This window comes from Rutilus rutilus, assembly GCF_951802725.1.
Source record: "Rutilus rutilus genome assembly, chromosome: 10".
Lineage (NCBI taxonomy): Eukaryota > Metazoa > Chordata > Actinopteri > Cypriniformes > Leuciscidae > Rutilus > Rutilus rutilus.
Genome location: NC_140215.1, coordinates 703,869 through 720,916, shown reverse-complemented (window position 1 = coordinate 720,916; position 17,048 = coordinate 703,869). Strand labels below are relative to the sequence as shown.

At 44.0% G+C, this 17,048-nt stretch overlaps 1 protein-coding gene across 1 annotated transcript in view; it reads right to left on the bottom strand.

Annotated features, from left to right (window-relative positions):
• Positions 1–17,048, bottom strand: part of LOC311298904 (uncharacterized protein) — a 37,588-nt gene that overhangs the window by 13,439 nt on the left and 7,101 nt on the right. The window contains exon 4 of the mRNA XM_084422228.1: positions 13,392–16,007. Within this exon, the coding sequence (XP_084278354.1) occupies positions 13,392–16,007 (2,616 nt within the window). The remainder of the gene's footprint in view (positions 1–13,391; positions 16,008–17,048) is intronic.

The window sequence follows — 17,048 nt, the reverse complement described above, 5'->3', positions numbered from 1 at the left end:
TTCATTCTCGTGTTACGCAGCACGTTTGAACTTTAGCGAGAACCAATGAGGTTCATTCTCGTGTTACGCAGCACGTTTGAACTTTAGCGAGAACCAATGAGGTTCATTCTCGTGTTACGCAGCACGTTTGAACTTTAGCGAGAACCAATGAGGTTAATTCTCGTGTTACGCAGCACGTTTGACCTTCAGCAAGAACCAATGAGGTTCATTCTCGTGTTACGCAGCACGTTTGAACTTTAGCGAGAACCAATGAGGTTCATTCTCGTGTTACGCAGCACGTTTGAACTTTAGCGAGAACCAATGAGGTTCATTCTCGTGTTACGCAGCACGTTTGAGCTTCAGCAAGAACCAATGAGGTTCATTCTCGTGTTACGCAGCACGTTTGAGCTTCAGCAAGAACCAATGAGGTTCATTCTCGTGTTACGCAGCATGTTTGAGCTTCAGCGAGAACCAATGAGGTTCATTCTCGTGTTACGCAGCACGTTTGAACTTTAGCGAGAACCAATGAGGTTCATTCTCGTGTTACGCATCACGTTTGAGCTTCTGCAAGAACCAATGAGGTTCATTCTCGTGTTACGCAGCACGTTTGAGCTTCAGCAAGAACCAATGAGGTTCATTCTCGTGTTACGCAGCATGTTTGAGCTTCAGCGAGAACCAATGAGGTTCATTCACGTGTGACGCAGCACGTTTGAACTTTAGCGAGAACCAATGAGGTTCATTCTCGTGTTACGCAGCACGTTTGAACTTTAGCGAGAACCAATGAGGTTCATTCTCGTGTTACGCAGCACGTTTGAGCTTCAGCAAGAACCAATGAGGTTCATTCTCGTGTTACGCAGCACGTTTGAACTTTAGCGAGAACCAATGAGGTTAATTCTCGTGTTACGCATCACGTTTGAGCTTCAGAAAGAACCAATGAGGTTCATTCTCGTGTTACGCAGCACGTTTGAACTTTAGCGAGAACCAATGAGGTTAATTCTCGTGTTACGCAGCACGTTTGAGCTTCAGCAAGAACCAATGAGGTTAATTCTCGTGTTACGCAGCACGTTTGAACTTTAGCGAGAACCAATGAGGTTCATTCTCGTGTTACGCAGCACGTTTGAACTTTAGCGAGAACCAATGAGGTTCATTCTCGTGTTACGCATCACGTTTGAGCTTCAGAAAGAACCAATGAGGTTCATTCTCGTGTTACGCAGCACGTTTGAACTTTAGCGAGAACCAATGAGGTTCATTCTCGTGTTACGCAGCACGTTTGAACTTTAGCGAGAACCAATGAGGTTCATTCTCGTGTTACGCATCACGTTTGAGCTTCAGAAAGAACCAATGAGGTTCATTCTTGTATTACACATCACGTTTGAGCTTCAGCAAGAACCAATGAGGTTCATTCTCGTGTTACGCAGCACGTTTGAGCTTCAGCAAGAACCAATGAGGTTCATTCTCGTGTTACGCAGCACGTTTGAACTTCAGCGAGAACCAATGAGGTTCATTCTCGTGTTACGCATCACGTTTGAGCTTCAGCAAGAACCAATGAGGTTCATTCTCGTGTTACGCAGCACGTTTGAGCTTCTGCAAGAACCAATGAGGTTCATTCTCGTGTTACGCAGCACGTTTGAGCTTCTGCAAGAACCAATGAGGTTCATTCTCGTGTTACGCATCACGTTTGAGCTTCTGCAAGAACCAATGAGGTTCATTCTCGTGTTACGCAGCACGTTTGAGCTTCTGCAAGAACCAATGAGGTTCATTCTCGTGTTACGCAGCACGTTTGAGCTTCTGCAAGAACCAATGAGGTTCATTCTCGTGTTACGCAGCACGTTTGAGCTTCTGCAAGAACCAATGAGGTTCATTCTCGTGTTACGCAGCACGTTTGAGCTTCTGCAAGAACCAATGAGGTTCATTCTCGTGTTACGCATCACGTTTGAGCTTCTGCAAGAACCAATGAGGTTCATTCTCGTGTTACGCATCACGTTTGAGCTTCTGCAAGAACCAATGAGGCTCATTCTCGTGTTACGCAGCACGTTTGAGCTTCAGCAAGAACCAATGAGGCTCATTCTCGTGTTACGCATCACGTTTGAGCTTCAGCAAGAACCAATGAGGCTCATTCTCGTGTTACGCATCACGTTTGAGCTTCTGCAAGAACCAATAAGGTTCATTCTCATGTTACGCATCACGTTTGAGCTTCAGCAAGAACCAATGAGGTTCATTCTCGTGTTACGCAGCACGTTTGAGCTTCAGCAAGAACCAATGAGGTTCATTCTCGTGTTACGCAGCACGTTTGAGCTTCAGCAAGAACCAATGAGGCTCATTCTCATGTTACGCAGCACGTTTGAGCTTCAGCAAGAACCAATAAGGTTCATTCTCATGTTACGCATCACGTTTGAGCTTCTGCAAGAACCAATGAGGTTCATTCTCGTGTTACGCATCACGTTTGAGCTTCTGCAAGAACCAATGAGGTTCATTCTCGTGTTACGCAGCACGTTTGAGCTTCAGCAAGAACCAATAAGGTTCATTCTCGTGTTACGCATCACGTTTGAACTTCAGCGAGAACCAATGAGGTTCATTCTCGTGTTACGCAGCACGTTTGAGCTTTAGCGAGAACCAATGAGGTTAATTCTCGTGTTACGCAGCACGTTTGAGCTTCAGCAAGAACCAATGAGGTTCATTCTCGTGTTACGCATCACGTTTGAGCTTCTGCAAGAACCAATGAGGTTCATTCTCGTGTTACGCAGCACGTTTGAGCTTCAGCAAGAACCAATAAGGTTCATTCTCGTGTTACGCATCACGTTTGAACTTTAGCGAGAACCAATGAGGTTCATTCTCGTGTTACGCAGCACGTTTGAACTTTAGCGAGAACCAATGAGGTTCATTCTCGTGTTACGCATCACGTTTGAGCTTCTGCAAGAACCAATGAGGTTCATTCTCGTGTTACGCATCACGTTTGAGCTTCAGCAAGAACCAATGAGGTTCATTCTCGTGTTACGCATCACGTTTGAGCTTCTGCAAGAACCAATGAGGTTCATTCTCGTGTTACGCATCACGTTTGAGCTTCTGCAAGAACCAATGAGGTTCATTCTCGTGTTACGCATCACGTTTGAGCTTCTGCAAGAACCAATGAGGCTCATTCTCGTGTTACGCAGCACGTTTGAGCTTCTGCAAGAACCAATGAGGTTCATTCTCGTGTTACGCATCACGTTTGAGCTTCTGCAAGAACCAATGAGGTTCATTCTCGTGTTACGCATCACGTTTGAGCTTCTGCAAGAACCAATGAGGTTCATTCTCGTGTTACGCAGCACGTTTGAGCTTCTGCAAGAACCAATGAGGTTCATTCTCGTGTTACGCATCACGTTTGAGCTTCTGCAAGAACCAATGAGGTTCATTCTCGTGTTACGCATCACGTTTGAGCTTCTGCAAGAACCAATGAGGCTCATTCTCGTGTTACGCAGCACGTTTGAGCTTCAGCAAGAACCAATGAGGCTCATTCTCGTGTTACGCATCACGTTTGAGCTTCAGCAAGAACCAATGAGGCTCATTCTCGTGTTACGCATCACGTTTGAGCTTCTGCAAGAACCAATAAGGTTCATTCTCATGTTACGCATCACGTTTGAGCTTCAGCAAGAACCAATGAGGTTCATTCTCGTGTTACGCAGCACGTTTGAGCTTCAGCAAGAACCAATGAGGTTCATTCTCGTGTTACGCAGCACGTTTGAGCTTCAGCAAGAACCAATGAGGCTCATTCTCATGTTACGCAGCACGTTTGAGCTTCAGCAAGAACCAATAAGGTTCATTCTCATGTTACGCATCACGTTTGAGCTTCTGCAAGAACCAATGAGGTTCATTCTCGTGTTACGCATCACGTTTGAGCTTCTGCAAGAACCAATGAGGTTCATTCTCGTGTTACGCAGCACGTTTGAGCTTCAGCAAGAACCAATAAGGTTCATTCTCGTGTTACGCATCACGTTTGAACTTTAGCGAGAACCAATGAGGTTCATTCTCGTGTTACGCAGCACGTTTGAGCTTTAGCGAGAACCAATAAGGTTCATTCTCATGTTACGCATCACGTTTGAGCTTCTGCAAGAACCAATGAGGTTCATTCTCGTGTTACGCATCACGTTTGAGCTTCTGCAAGAACCAATGAGGTTCATTCTCGTGTTACGCAGCACGTTTGAGCTTCAGCAAGAACCAATAAGGTTCATTCTCGTGTTACGCATCACGTTTGAACTTCAGCGAGAACCAATGAGGTTCATTCTCGTGTTACGCAGCACGTTTGAGCTTTAGCGAGAACCAATGAGGTTAATTCTCGTGTTACGCAGCACGTTTGAGCTTCAGCAAGAACCAATGAGGTTCATTCTCGTGTTACGCATCACGTTTGAGCTTCTGCAAGAACCAATGAGGTTCATTCTCGTGTTACGCAGCACGTTTGAGCTTCTGCAAGAACCAATGAGGTTCATTCTCGTGTTACGCAGCACGTTTGAGCTTCAGCAAGAACCAATGAGGTTCATTCTCGTGTTACGCATCACGTTTGAACTTTAGCGAGAACCAATGAGGTTCATTCTCGTGTTACGCAGCACGTTTGAACTTTAGCGAGAACCAATGAGGTTCATTCTCGTGTTACGCATCACGTTTGAGCTTCTGCAAGAACCAATGAGGTTCATTCTCGTGTTACGCAGCACGTTTGAGCTTCTGCAAGAACCAATGAGGTTCATTCTCGTGTTACGCATCACGTTTGAGCTTCTGCAAGAACCAATGAGGTTCATTCTCGTGTTACGCATCACGTTTGAGCTTCTGCAAGAACCAATGAGGCTCATTCTCGTGTTACGCAGCACGTTTGAGCTTCAGCAAGAACCAATGAGGCTCATTCTCGTGTTACGCATCACGTTTGAGCTTCAGCAAGAACCAATAAGGCTCATTCTCGTGTTACGCATCACGTTTGAGCTTCAGCAAGAACCAATGAGGTTCATTCTCGTGTTACGCAGCACGTTTGAGCTTCAGCAAGAACCAATGAGGTTCATTCTCGTGTTACGCAGCACGTTTGAGCTTCAGCAAGAACCAATGAGGCTCATTCTCATGTTACGCAGCACGTTTGAGCTTCAGCAAGAACCAATAAGGTTCATTCTCATGTTACGCATCACGTTTGAGCTTCTGCAAGAACCAATGAGGTTCATTCTCGTGTTACGCATCACGTTTGAGCTTCTGCAAGAACCAATGAGGTTCATTCTCGTGTTACGCAGCACGTTTGAGCTTCAGCAAGAACCAATAAGGTTCATTCTCGTGTTACGCATCACGTTTGAACTTTAGCGAGAACCAATGAGGTTCATTCTCGTGTTACGCAGCACGTTTGAGCTTTAGCGAGAACCAATGAGGTTAATTCTCGTGTTACGCAGCACGTTTGAGCTTCAGCAAGAACCAATGAGGTTCATTCTCGTGTTACGCATCACGTTTGAGCTTCTGCAAGAACCAATGAGGTTCATTCTCGTGTTACGCAGCACGTTTGAGCTTCAGCAAGAACCAATAAGGTTCATTCTCGTGTTACGCATCACGTTTGAACTTTAGCGAGAACCAATGAGGTTCATTCTCGTGTTACGCAGCACGTTTGAGCTTTAGCGAGAACCAATGAGGTTAATTCTCGTGTTACGCAGCACGTTTGAACTTTAGCGAGAACCAATGAGGTTAATTCTCGTGTTACGCAGCACGTTTGAGCTTCAGCAAGAACCAATGAGGTTCATTCTCGTGTTACGCAGCACGTTTGAGCTTCAGCAAGAACCAATGAGGTTCATTCTCGTGTTACGCAGCACGTTTGAACTTTAGCGAGAACCAATGAGGCTCATTCTCGTGTTACGCAGCACGTTTGAACTTTAGCGAGAACCAATGAGGTTCATTCTCGTGTTACGCATCACGTTTGAGCTTCAGCAAGAACCAATGAGGTTCATTCTCGTGTTACGCAGCACGTTTGAGCTTCAGCGAGAACCAATGAGGCTCATTCTCGTGTTACGCAGCACGTTTGAACTTCAGCGAGAACCAATGAGGTTCATTCTCGTGTTACGCATCACGTTTGAGCTTCAGCAAGAACCAATGAGGTTCATTCTCATGTTACGCAGCACGTTTGAGCTTCAGCAAGAACCAATGAGGTTCATTCTCGTGTTACGCATCACGTTTGAGCTTCAGCAAGAACCAATGAGGTTCATTCTCGTGTTACGCAGCACGTTTGAACTTTAGCGAGAACCAATGAGGTTCATTCTCGTGTTACGCATCACGTTTGAGCTTCAGCAAGAACCAATGAGGTTCATTCTCGTGTTACGCAGCACGTTTGAGCTTCAGCGAGAACCAATGAGGTTCATTCTCGTGTTACGCAGCACGTTTGAACTTTAGCGAGAACCAATGAGGTTCATTCTCGTGTTACGCAGCACGTTTGAACTTTAGCGAGAACCAATGAGGTTCATTCTCGTGTTACGCAGCACGTTTGAACTTTAGCGAGAACCAATGAGGTTCATTCTCGTGTTACGCAGCACGTTTGAGCTTCAGCAAGAACCAATGAGGTTCATTCTCGTGTTACGCAGCACGTTTGAACTTTAGCGAGAACCAATGAGGTTCATTCTCGTGTTACGCAGCACGTTTGAACTTTAGCGAGAACCAATGAGGTTCATTCTCGTGTTACGCAGCACGTTTGAACTTTAGCGAGAACCAATGAGGTTCATTCTCGTGTTACGCAGCACGTTTGAGCTTCAGCGAGAACCAATGAGGTTCATTCTCGTGTTACGCAGCACGTTTGAATTTTAGCGAGAACCAATGAGGTTCATTCTCGTGTTACGCAGCACGTTTGAACTTTAGCGAGAACCAATGAGGTTCATTCTCGTGTTACGCAGCACGTTTGAACTTTAGCGAGAACCAATGAGGTTCATTCTCGTGTTACGCAGCACGTTTGAACTTTAGCGAGAACCAATGAGGTTCATTCTCGTGTTACGCAGCACGTTTGAACTTTAGCGAGAACCAATGAGGTTAATTCTCGTGTTACGCAGCACGTTTGACCTTCAGCAAGAACCAATGAGGTTCATTCTCGTGTTACGCAGCACGTTTGAACTTTAGCGAGAACCAATGAGGTTCATTCTCGTGTTACGCAGCACGTTTGAACTTTAGCGAGAACCAATGAGGTTCATTCTCGTGTTACGCAGCACGTTTGAGCTTCAGCAAGAACCAATGAGGTTCATTCTCGTGTTACGCAGCACGTTTGAGCTTCAGCAAGAACCAATGAGGTTCATTCTCGTGTTACGCAGCATGTTTGAGCTTCAGCGAGAACCAATGAGGTTCATTCTCGTGTTACGCAGCACGTTTGAACTTTAGCGAGAACCAATGAGGTTCATTCTCGTGTTACGCATCACGTTTGAGCTTCTGCAAGAACCAATGAGGTTCATTCTCGTGTTACGCAGCACGTTTGAGCTTCAGCAAGAACCAATGAGGTTCATTCTCGTGTTACGCAGCACGTTTGAGCTTCAGCAAGAACCAATGAGGTTCATTCTCGTGTTACGCAGCATGTTTGAGCTTCAGCGAGAACCAATGAGGTTCATTCACGTGTGACGCAGCACGTTTGAACTTTAGCGAGAACCAATGAGGTTCATTCTCGTGTTACGCAGCACGTTTGAACTTTAGCGAGAACCAATGAGGTTCATTCTCGTGTTACGCAGCACGTTTGAGCTTCAGCAAGAACCAATGAGGTTCATTCTCGTGTTACGCAGCACGTTTGAACTTTAGCGAGAACCAATGAGGTTAATTCTCGTGTTACGCATCACGTTTGAGCTTCAGAAAGAACCAATGAGGTTCATTCTCGTGTTACGCAGCACGTTTGAACTTTAGCGAGAACCAATGAGGTTAATTCTCGTGTTACGCAGCACGTTTGAGCTTCAGCAAGAACCAATGAGGTTCATTCTCGTGTTACGCAGCACGTTTGAACTTTAGCGAGAACCAATGAGGTTCATTCTCGTGTTACGCAGCACGTTTGAACTTTAGCGAGAACCAATGAGGTTCATTCTCGTGTTACGCATCACGTTTGAGCTTCAGAAAGAACCAATGAGGTTCATTCTCGTGTTACGCAGCACGTTTGAACTTTAGCGAGAACCAATGAGGTTCATTCTCGTGTTACGCAGCACGTTTGAGCTTCAGAAAGAACCAATGAGGTTCATTCTTGTATTACACATCACGTTTGAGCTTCAGCAAGAACCAATGAGGTTCATTCTCGTGTTACGCAGCACGTTTGAGCTTCAGCAAGAACCAATGAGGTTCATTCTCGTGTTACGCAGCACGTTTGAACTTCAGCGAGAACCAATGAGGTTCATTCTCGTGTTACGCATCACGTTTGAGCTTCAGCAAGAACCAATGAGGTTCATTCTCGTGTTACGCAGCACGTTTGAGCTTCTGCAAGAACCAATGAGGTTCATTCTCGTGTTACGCAGCACGTTTGAGCTTCTGCAAGAACCAATGAGGTTCATTCTCGTGTTACGCATCACGTTTGAGCTTCTGCAAGAACCAATGAGGTTCATTCTCGTGTTACGCAGCACGTTTGAGCTTCTGCAAGAACCAATGAGGTTCATTCTCGTGTTACGCAGCACGTTTGAGCTTCTGCAAGAACCAATGAGGTTCATTCTCGTGTTACGCAGCACGTTTGAGCTTCTGCAAGAACCAATGAGGTTCATTCTCGTGTTACGCAGCACGTTTGAGCTTCTGCAAGAACCAATGAGGTTCATTCTCGTGTTACGCATCACGTTTGAGCTTCTGCAAGAACCAATGAGGTTCATTCTCGTGTTACGCATCACGTTTGAGCTTCTGCAAGAACCAATGAGGCTCATTCTCGTGTTACGCAGCACGTTTGAGCTTCAGCAAGAACCAATGAGGCTCATTCTCGTGTTACGCATCACGTTTGAGCTTCAGCAAGAACCAATGAGGCTCATTCTCGTGTTACGCATCACGTTTGAGCTTCTGCAAGAACCAATAAGGTTCATTCTCATGTTACGCATCACGTTTGAGCTTCAGCAAGAACCAATGAGGTTCATTCTCGTGTTACGCAGCACGTTTGAGCTTCAGCAAGAACCAATGAGGTTCATTCTCGTGTTACGCAGCACGTTTGAGCTTCAGCAAGAACCAATGAGGCTCATTCTCATGTTACGCAGCACGTTTGAGCTTCAGCAAGAACCAATAAGGTTCATTCTCATGTTACGCATCACGTTTGAGCTTCTGCAAGAACCAATGAGGTTCATTCTCGTGTTACGCATCACGTTTGAGCTTCTGCAAGAACCAATGAGGTTCATTCTCGTGTTACGCAGCACGTTTGAGCTTCAGCAAGAACCAATAAGGTTCATTCTCGTGTTACGCATCACGTTTGAACTTTAGCGAGAACCAATGAGGTTCATTCTCGTGTTACGCAGCACGTTTGAGCTTTAGCGAGAACCAATGAGGTTAATTCTCGTGTTACGCAGCACGTTTGAGCTTCAGCAAGAACCAATGAGGTTCATTCTCGTGTTACGCATCACGTTTGAGCTTCTGCAAGAACCAATGAGGTTCATTCTCGTGTTACGCAGCACGTTTGAGCTTCAGCAAGAACCAATAAGGTTCATTCTCGTGTTACGCATCACGTTTGAACTTTAGCGAGAACCAATGAGGTTCATTCTCGTGTTACGCAGCACGTTTGAACTTTAGCGAGAACCAATGAGGTTCATTCTCGTGTTACGCAGCACGTTTGAACTTTAGCGAGAACCAATGAGGTTCATTCTCGTGTTACGCAGCACGTTTGAGCTTCAGCAAGAACCAATGAGGTTCATTCTCGTGTTACGCAGCACGTTTGAACTTTAGCGAGAACCAATGAGGTTCATTCTCGTGTTACGCAGCACGTTTGAACTTTAGCGAGAACCAATGAGGTTCATTCTCGTGTTACGCAGCACGTTTGAGCTTCAGCGAGAACCAATGAGGTTCATTCTCGTGTTACGCAGCACGTTTGAATTTTAGCGAGAACCAATGAGGTTCATTCTCGTGTTACGCAGCACGTTTGAACTTTAGCGAGAACCAATGAGGTTCATTCTCGTGTTACGCAGCACGTTTGAACTTTAGCGAGAACCAATGAGGTTCATTCTCGTGTTACGCAGCACGTTTGAACTTTAGCGAGAACCAATGAGGTTCATTCTCGTGTTACGCAGCACGTTTGAACTTTAGCGAGAACCAATGAGGTTAATTCTCGTGTTACGCAGCACGTTTGACCTTCAGCAAGAACCAATGAGGTTCATTCTCGTGTTACGCAGCACGTTTGAACTTTAGCGAGAACCAATGAGGTTCATTCTCGTGTTACGCAGCACGTTTGAACTTTAGCGAGAACCAATGAGGTTCATTCTCGTGTTACGCAGCACGTTTGAGCTTCAGCAAGAACCAATGAGGTTCATTCTCGTGTTACGCAGCACGTTTGAGCTTCAGCAAGAACCAATGAGGTTCATTCTCGTGTTACGCAGCATGTTTGAGCTTCAGCGAGAACCAATGAGGTTCATTCTCGTGTTACGCAGCACGTTTGAACTTTAGCGAGAACCAATGAGGTTCATTCTCGTGTTACGCATCACGTTTGAGCTTCTGCAAGAACCAATGAGGTTCATTCTCGTGTTACGCAGCACGTTTGAGCTTCAGCAAGAACCAATGAGGTTCATTCTCGTGTTACGCAGCACGTTTGAGCTTCAGCAAGAACCAATGAGGTTCATTCTCGTGTTACGCAGCATGTTTGAGCTTCAGCGAGAACCAATGAGGTTCATTCACGTGTGACGCAGCACGTTTGAACTTTAGCGAGAACCAATGAGGTTCATTCTCGTGTTACGCAGCACGTTTGAACTTTAGCGAGAACCAATGAGGTTCATTCTCGTGTTACGCAGCACGTTTGAGCTTCAGCAAGAACCAATGAGGTTCATTCTCGTGTTACGCAGCACGTTTGAACTTTAGCGAGAACCAATGAGGTTAATTCTCGTGTTACGCATCACGTTTGAGCTTCAGAAAGAACCAATGAGGTTCATTCTCGTGTTACGCAGCACGTTTGAACTTTAGCGAGAACCAATGAGGTTAATTCTCGTGTTACGCAGCACGTTTGAGCTTCAGCAAGAACCAATGAGGTTCATTCTCGTGTTACGCAGCACGTTTGAACTTTAGCGAGAACCAATGAGGTTCATTCTCGTGTTACGCAGCACGTTTGAACTTTAGCGAGAACCAATGAGGTTCATTCTCGTGTTACGCATCACGTTTGAGCTTCAGAAAGAACCAATGAGGTTCATTCTCGTGTTACGCAGCACGTTTGAACTTTAGCGAGAACCAATGAGGTTCATTCTCGTGTTACGCAGCACGTTTGAACTTTAGCGAGAACCAATGAGGTTCATTCTCGTGTTACGCATCACGTTTGAGCTTCAGAAAGAACCAATGAGGTTCATTCTTGTATTACACATCACGTTTGAGCTTCAGCAAGAACCAATGAGGTTCATTCTCGTGTTACGCAGCACGTTTGAGCTTCAGCAAGAACCAATGAGGTTCATTCTCGTGTTACGCAGCACGTTTGAACTTTAGCGAGAACCAATGAGGTTCATTCTCGTGTTACGCATCACGTTTGAGCTTCAGCAAGAACCAATGAGGTTCATTCTCGTGTTACGCAGCACGTTTGAACTTTAGCGAGAACCAATGAGGTTCATTCTCGTGTTACGCAGCACGTTTGAACTTTAGCGAGAACCAATGAGGTTCATTCTCGTGTTACGCAGCACGTTTGAGCTTCAGAAAGAACCAATGAGGTTCATTCTCGTGTTACGCAGCACGTTTGAACTTTAGCGAGAACCAATGAGGTTCATTCTCGTGTTACGCATCACGTTTGAGCTTCAGCAAGAACCAATGAGGTTCATTCTCGTGTTACGCAGCACGTTTGAACTTTAGCGAGAACCAATGAGGTTCATTCTCGTGTTACGCAGCACGTTTGAACTTTAGCGAGAACCAATGAGGTTAATTCTCGTGTTACGCATCACGTTTGAGCTTCAGAAAGAACCAATGAGGTTCATTCTCGTGTTACGCAGCACGTTTGAACTTTAGCGAGAACCAATGAGGTTAATTCTCGTGTTACGCAGCACGTTTGAGCTTCAGCAAGAACCAATGAGGTTCATTCTCGTGTTACGCAGCACGTTTGAACTTTAGCGAGAACCAATGAGGTTCATTCTCGTGTTACGCAGCACGTTTGAACTTTAGCGAGAACCAATGAGGTTCATTCTCGTGTTACGCATCACGTTTGAGCTTCAGAAAGAACCAATGAGGTTCATTCTCGTGTTACGCAGCACGTTTGAACTTTAGCGAGAACCAATGAGGTTCATTCTCGTGTTACGCAGCACGTTTGAACTTTAGCGAGAACCAATGAGGTTCATTCTCGTGTTACGCATCACGTTTGAGCTTCAGAAAGAACCAATGAGGTTCATTCTTGTATTACACATCACGTTTGAGCTTCAGCAAGAACCAATGAGGTTCATTCTCGTGTTACGCAGCACGTTTGAGCTTCAGCAAGAACCAATGAGGTTCATTCTCGTGTTACGCAGCACGTTTGAACTTTAGCGAGAACCAATGAGGTTCATTCTCGTGTTACGCATCACGTTTGAGCTTCAGCGAGAACCAATGAGGTTCATTCTCGTGTTACGCAGCACGTTTGAACTTTAGCGAGAACCAATGAGGTTCATTCTCGTGTTACGCAGCACGTTTGAACTTTAGCGAGAACCAATGAGGTTCATTCTCGTGTTACGCAGCACGTTTGAGCTTCAGCAAGAACCAATGAGGTTCATTCTCGTGTTACGCAGCACGTTTGAACTTTAGCGAGAACCAATGAGGTTCATTCTCGTGTTACGCAGCACGTTTGAGCTTCTGCAAGAACCAATGAGGTTCATTCTCGTGTTATGCAGCACGTTTGAACTTTAGCGAGAACCAATGAGGTTCATTCTCGTGTTACGCAGCACGTTTGAGCTTCAGCAAGAACCAATGAGGTTAATTCTCGTGTTATGCAGCACGTTTGAGCTTCAGCAAAAACCATTGTGGTTAATAATAGAAAAAATGTTATCTGTTCATCATATAAAGGGATTGTGTCTCTTCAGAAAATTTTGACTAAACCACTCAATTCATATGGATTAGTTTTACGATCTCTTTATGAACTTTTTGAAGAGTCAAAGTGGAAGTTGCATGGCTATCAACGGGGGGAGAGAAATCTGAAATGAAAGTTATGGATTTGGAACGACATGAGGGTGGGACATTTTTGGGTGAACTAACTCTAAGTTTATTTTTCAAACCCCATTGGCAGATATGTTTTAGGGCTTGGTGCTTTGAAACAATCTGTATAATAATATAAAGCATTATAGAAATAAGGCTGACTTGACCTGCTCGTCCTTGGTGTCGTAGGTGACGAAGGCATCGTAGAGGCAGCTGTCAGAGCTCAGGTGCTGATACCCAGTGAATCTGGCTTTCAAATAGTAGAATAAGTAGGAGACGTCCCAGTAGAAAAGGTGCATAGCGACAGCCACGAAAGTGGTGCATATAATGCACACTATGGAGAGGAAGTACGCCACAAAGGCCAATTGGTCATCAATGCATTCTTTAATGTCAAATTTTATTACAGGAACACCTTTTCTCTCTTCTGGCATGGCGCACGTCACTCCGGTCACCAATCGAGGGATTTTCACATTGGTCTTATAAATCCACAGAATGAATTCAAGTAGGTTGCATGTGCAGTGGAACGGGTTGCCGCTGAGCCACAGCGTCTTCAGGTAACTCCCGGTTCCAGGTGGAAACGAGGACTGGTTGACAGTTATGAGCTTGTTGTGACTGAGATCAAGCTCCTTAAGGTTTACCGCTCCCTTTAGAAATCCACCGGAGAGCTTAGATATTTGATTACGCTGGAGATCGAGGAACTGTAAAGCGGGAACATCAACTGACAAATTACTTGATATTTGAAAGATCTTGTTGTTATTCAAAATGAGCTCTCGGAGATCTGGGAAATGTCTCAGCCTTGTCCAGTTCAAGTTCACCAGTCCATTGTGGCTTAATCGCAACCTCTGAATGCTCCTGGGAAGAAGCGTATAAACTCTATCAGGGATTCTCTCAATACTGTTGTAGGCTATATCGAGATAAGTCAGATTGGTCAAGTTTGCAAAAAGCCTATCGTAGGATCTGTCATTTTCCCTCCACATCTTGCCAAGACTATTCCACTGGAATTGCAGCTCTTGAAGAGACGCGCTTGAGATGGTTTTGGTGGTTAATGTTTTGATTTTATTGGAGCTCATGTTCAATACCTTCAAAGAGGGCAAATATTGGATGAAATTCAAATTGTGCGTCACGCCTGGCACAGTGAAATAATGGTCATTGTAACTAAGGTCCAGCACCTCAAGACTCTGTAACTCTTGGAAGGCGTGATCGTACGCCAGATCAATTTTGTTGTAGGACAAATCTAGGTATTTGAGATCTGGAAGCAATGTGAAGTCGGATCCATTCGGAGCTGTGGCAAAGCCATTCATGGAGAGATTAAGGCAAGATATGTTCCCATAACTCTCAAACTGTTGCGGAGAAATTAGGAATAGGTTATTTCGACTGAGATCCAAAACTCGGCCGGTGGCGTAGCACTCTGGCTTCACGAGAAATTTTGGAACATCGTAAGAATGATCTTTAGGGGTAGGTTCTGACATCGAGAGGGATGGGGATTTGAAACCAACGCCTGCATCTTTTACCAAGTCCCCATGTACGATCACCGGGTAAAATCTGTTTTCCGAAAGATAGAGCAGTTTCACGTGTTGGAATTTTTCAAATATTTTCAAGTCTGCACGCACAATGAAGTTTATCCCTACATCCAGCACAGAGAGATTTTGTAAGCCATACAGAGAGTGGAAGGTCTTGTCTGTGATTTCTCGAAACACCAAACCTCGAATGTGCAACTTCCTTAGAGAGGTCAAGTTTGCGAAGCTGGGCGATAGTATAACCGTGTCCGGGTATTTCTTAAGGGCATAGTTAAATGAAAGATCGAGTTTGGTTAGCAGTGGCAGATTACTCAAAAAAACATCCGCTATAACAGCTTGGGACAAAAAATTGAATGACAGGTTGAGCTCCTCAAGCTTCGAAATGTTGGCAAGCCAACTGGGATCTATGGATGTGATTGAATTCCCTGCGAGGTACAGAATCCGCAGCTTTCCAAGGTTGGAAAAAGCTTGTGGATGGATTTTAATAGAACTGTCTTTACAAGGAACACATGGATACGGGGCATTATAACACCGTGGACAGTTTCCTTGGATTTTTAGACATGTCAGGTTGTCGAGTCCTTGGAAATCATGCTCTCCGACGTCCGCAATTCTGTTTGAATCGAGCTCAAGAGTCGTTAAAGACCCCGGTAACCCTCTGGGCACTTGAGTTAGGTTGTTGTACGACAAAGTAAGATCTTTCAATCTCGTCAGGACTGAGAAACTTCCGTCTTCTATGTGATAATATCTTGAGCAAGGATTCCAGTAGTAGCAGTTTTTCGAAAGATGAAGACGTGACAGATTTGGCACATGCACAAAGGATGTCGAGTTTAACGAGGTGATCTTGTTCACATCAAGCGATAGTTCCAACAGGTTTTTTGGAAGTTTTTTTGGTACGTACTTTAGACTGCCGCCGTTAAGCTCCAGTTTACGTAACTTGGTCAAATTCAAAAACTCCTTGTCAGCGATAACAACCTTACCATTATCATCCACCCAGTTCAGATTTAAAACGGTCAGATTCGCCAGGTGTCGGAAAACTCCCGATGTTAAGTTCTTGATCTTGTTCTCCGATAGGTCGAGGCTGGTGGCGTTACTTACGAGCGCTGGCACATCTTTGAGTCTACGTCCACGACAGTTCACCACAATCGTCATCTCAGTTTTGTTCTCATGTATATCGCAGGGTTGAGTCTTCAGGGTCCTCACGTCCATTTGGCACAAGGTTAGTGAGATCTTCAATATCATAAAAAGCCAGGCTTCTAATTTGATCACCTGTGGGAATATGAAACAAAGAGCTGTTAAACGACATTGCGCAAAGACTAAAACATTGTTAACACTTTTACAATAAGGTTCCATTAGTTAACATGACACGACGGCACCGTTAAATCATCATCATCATCAACTGCCTTTCATAAAGCTCTTACTATCAAACTTTTGATTCGCGTCTGAACTGAACTTAATTGTTAATCAATTAATCATTTCGGTACATCTGTAGATTTCTATAGATTTTGATTATAGACATAGTTTCTATAGAACATGTTTGCTTGACACTTTTTTACATAAGTGATTATCTTAGATTTTAACCACCACTATGTTCAAGTGCATGAGTGAGTGTGTGCAAGTGTGTGTGTGTATGCAAGTGTGTGCACTGTGCACTGTAAAAAATGAATCATGGGTCTTGTAATTTTCCTTAAATAAATGAAGGTGATAATTAAAAATATTGTGTATATTTTATGAAGAAAATTGTTCTGTTAATATTCTGAAACATGTTGCTTTGATCATTGAGTAATAACTTTCAGGAACAAGTTTGTTGCTGTGCTAGTAGCATATCGTCTTTATAATTATACAATATAACTCAAATATAAACAGTTAATTTCCATTCACTCTAATTCACACGCTTTTGAAAGTCAACTTAAAATTAAAAAGCATATTTCACTAAAAATATTCAATTCATTGTGTCATAGACTAAATCATTTAGGGGACTTTACATATAGGCCTACTTGTGAAAATTGTACCAAAGCGGAAAAAAACCCAAAACTGTAACAAACTGCCAGTTAATGCATTAATTGACAATAACTAATGGAACCTCTTTGTAAAGTGTTACCAAAACATTATTCCTTATTAAAGCAATGCATTTTATATGTGCATAAAATGCATTTGTCTTTCACTATAAACAACAGCATATGCAATAAAAAAAATAATCGTCTCGTTAAAACCAAAAATCACCCCAACATCAAGTTATACAAGATTCAACTCATTTAAGTCAGTTTAATGTAATTTAAATTGATATGACTTAAACATCCAAGTTGATTG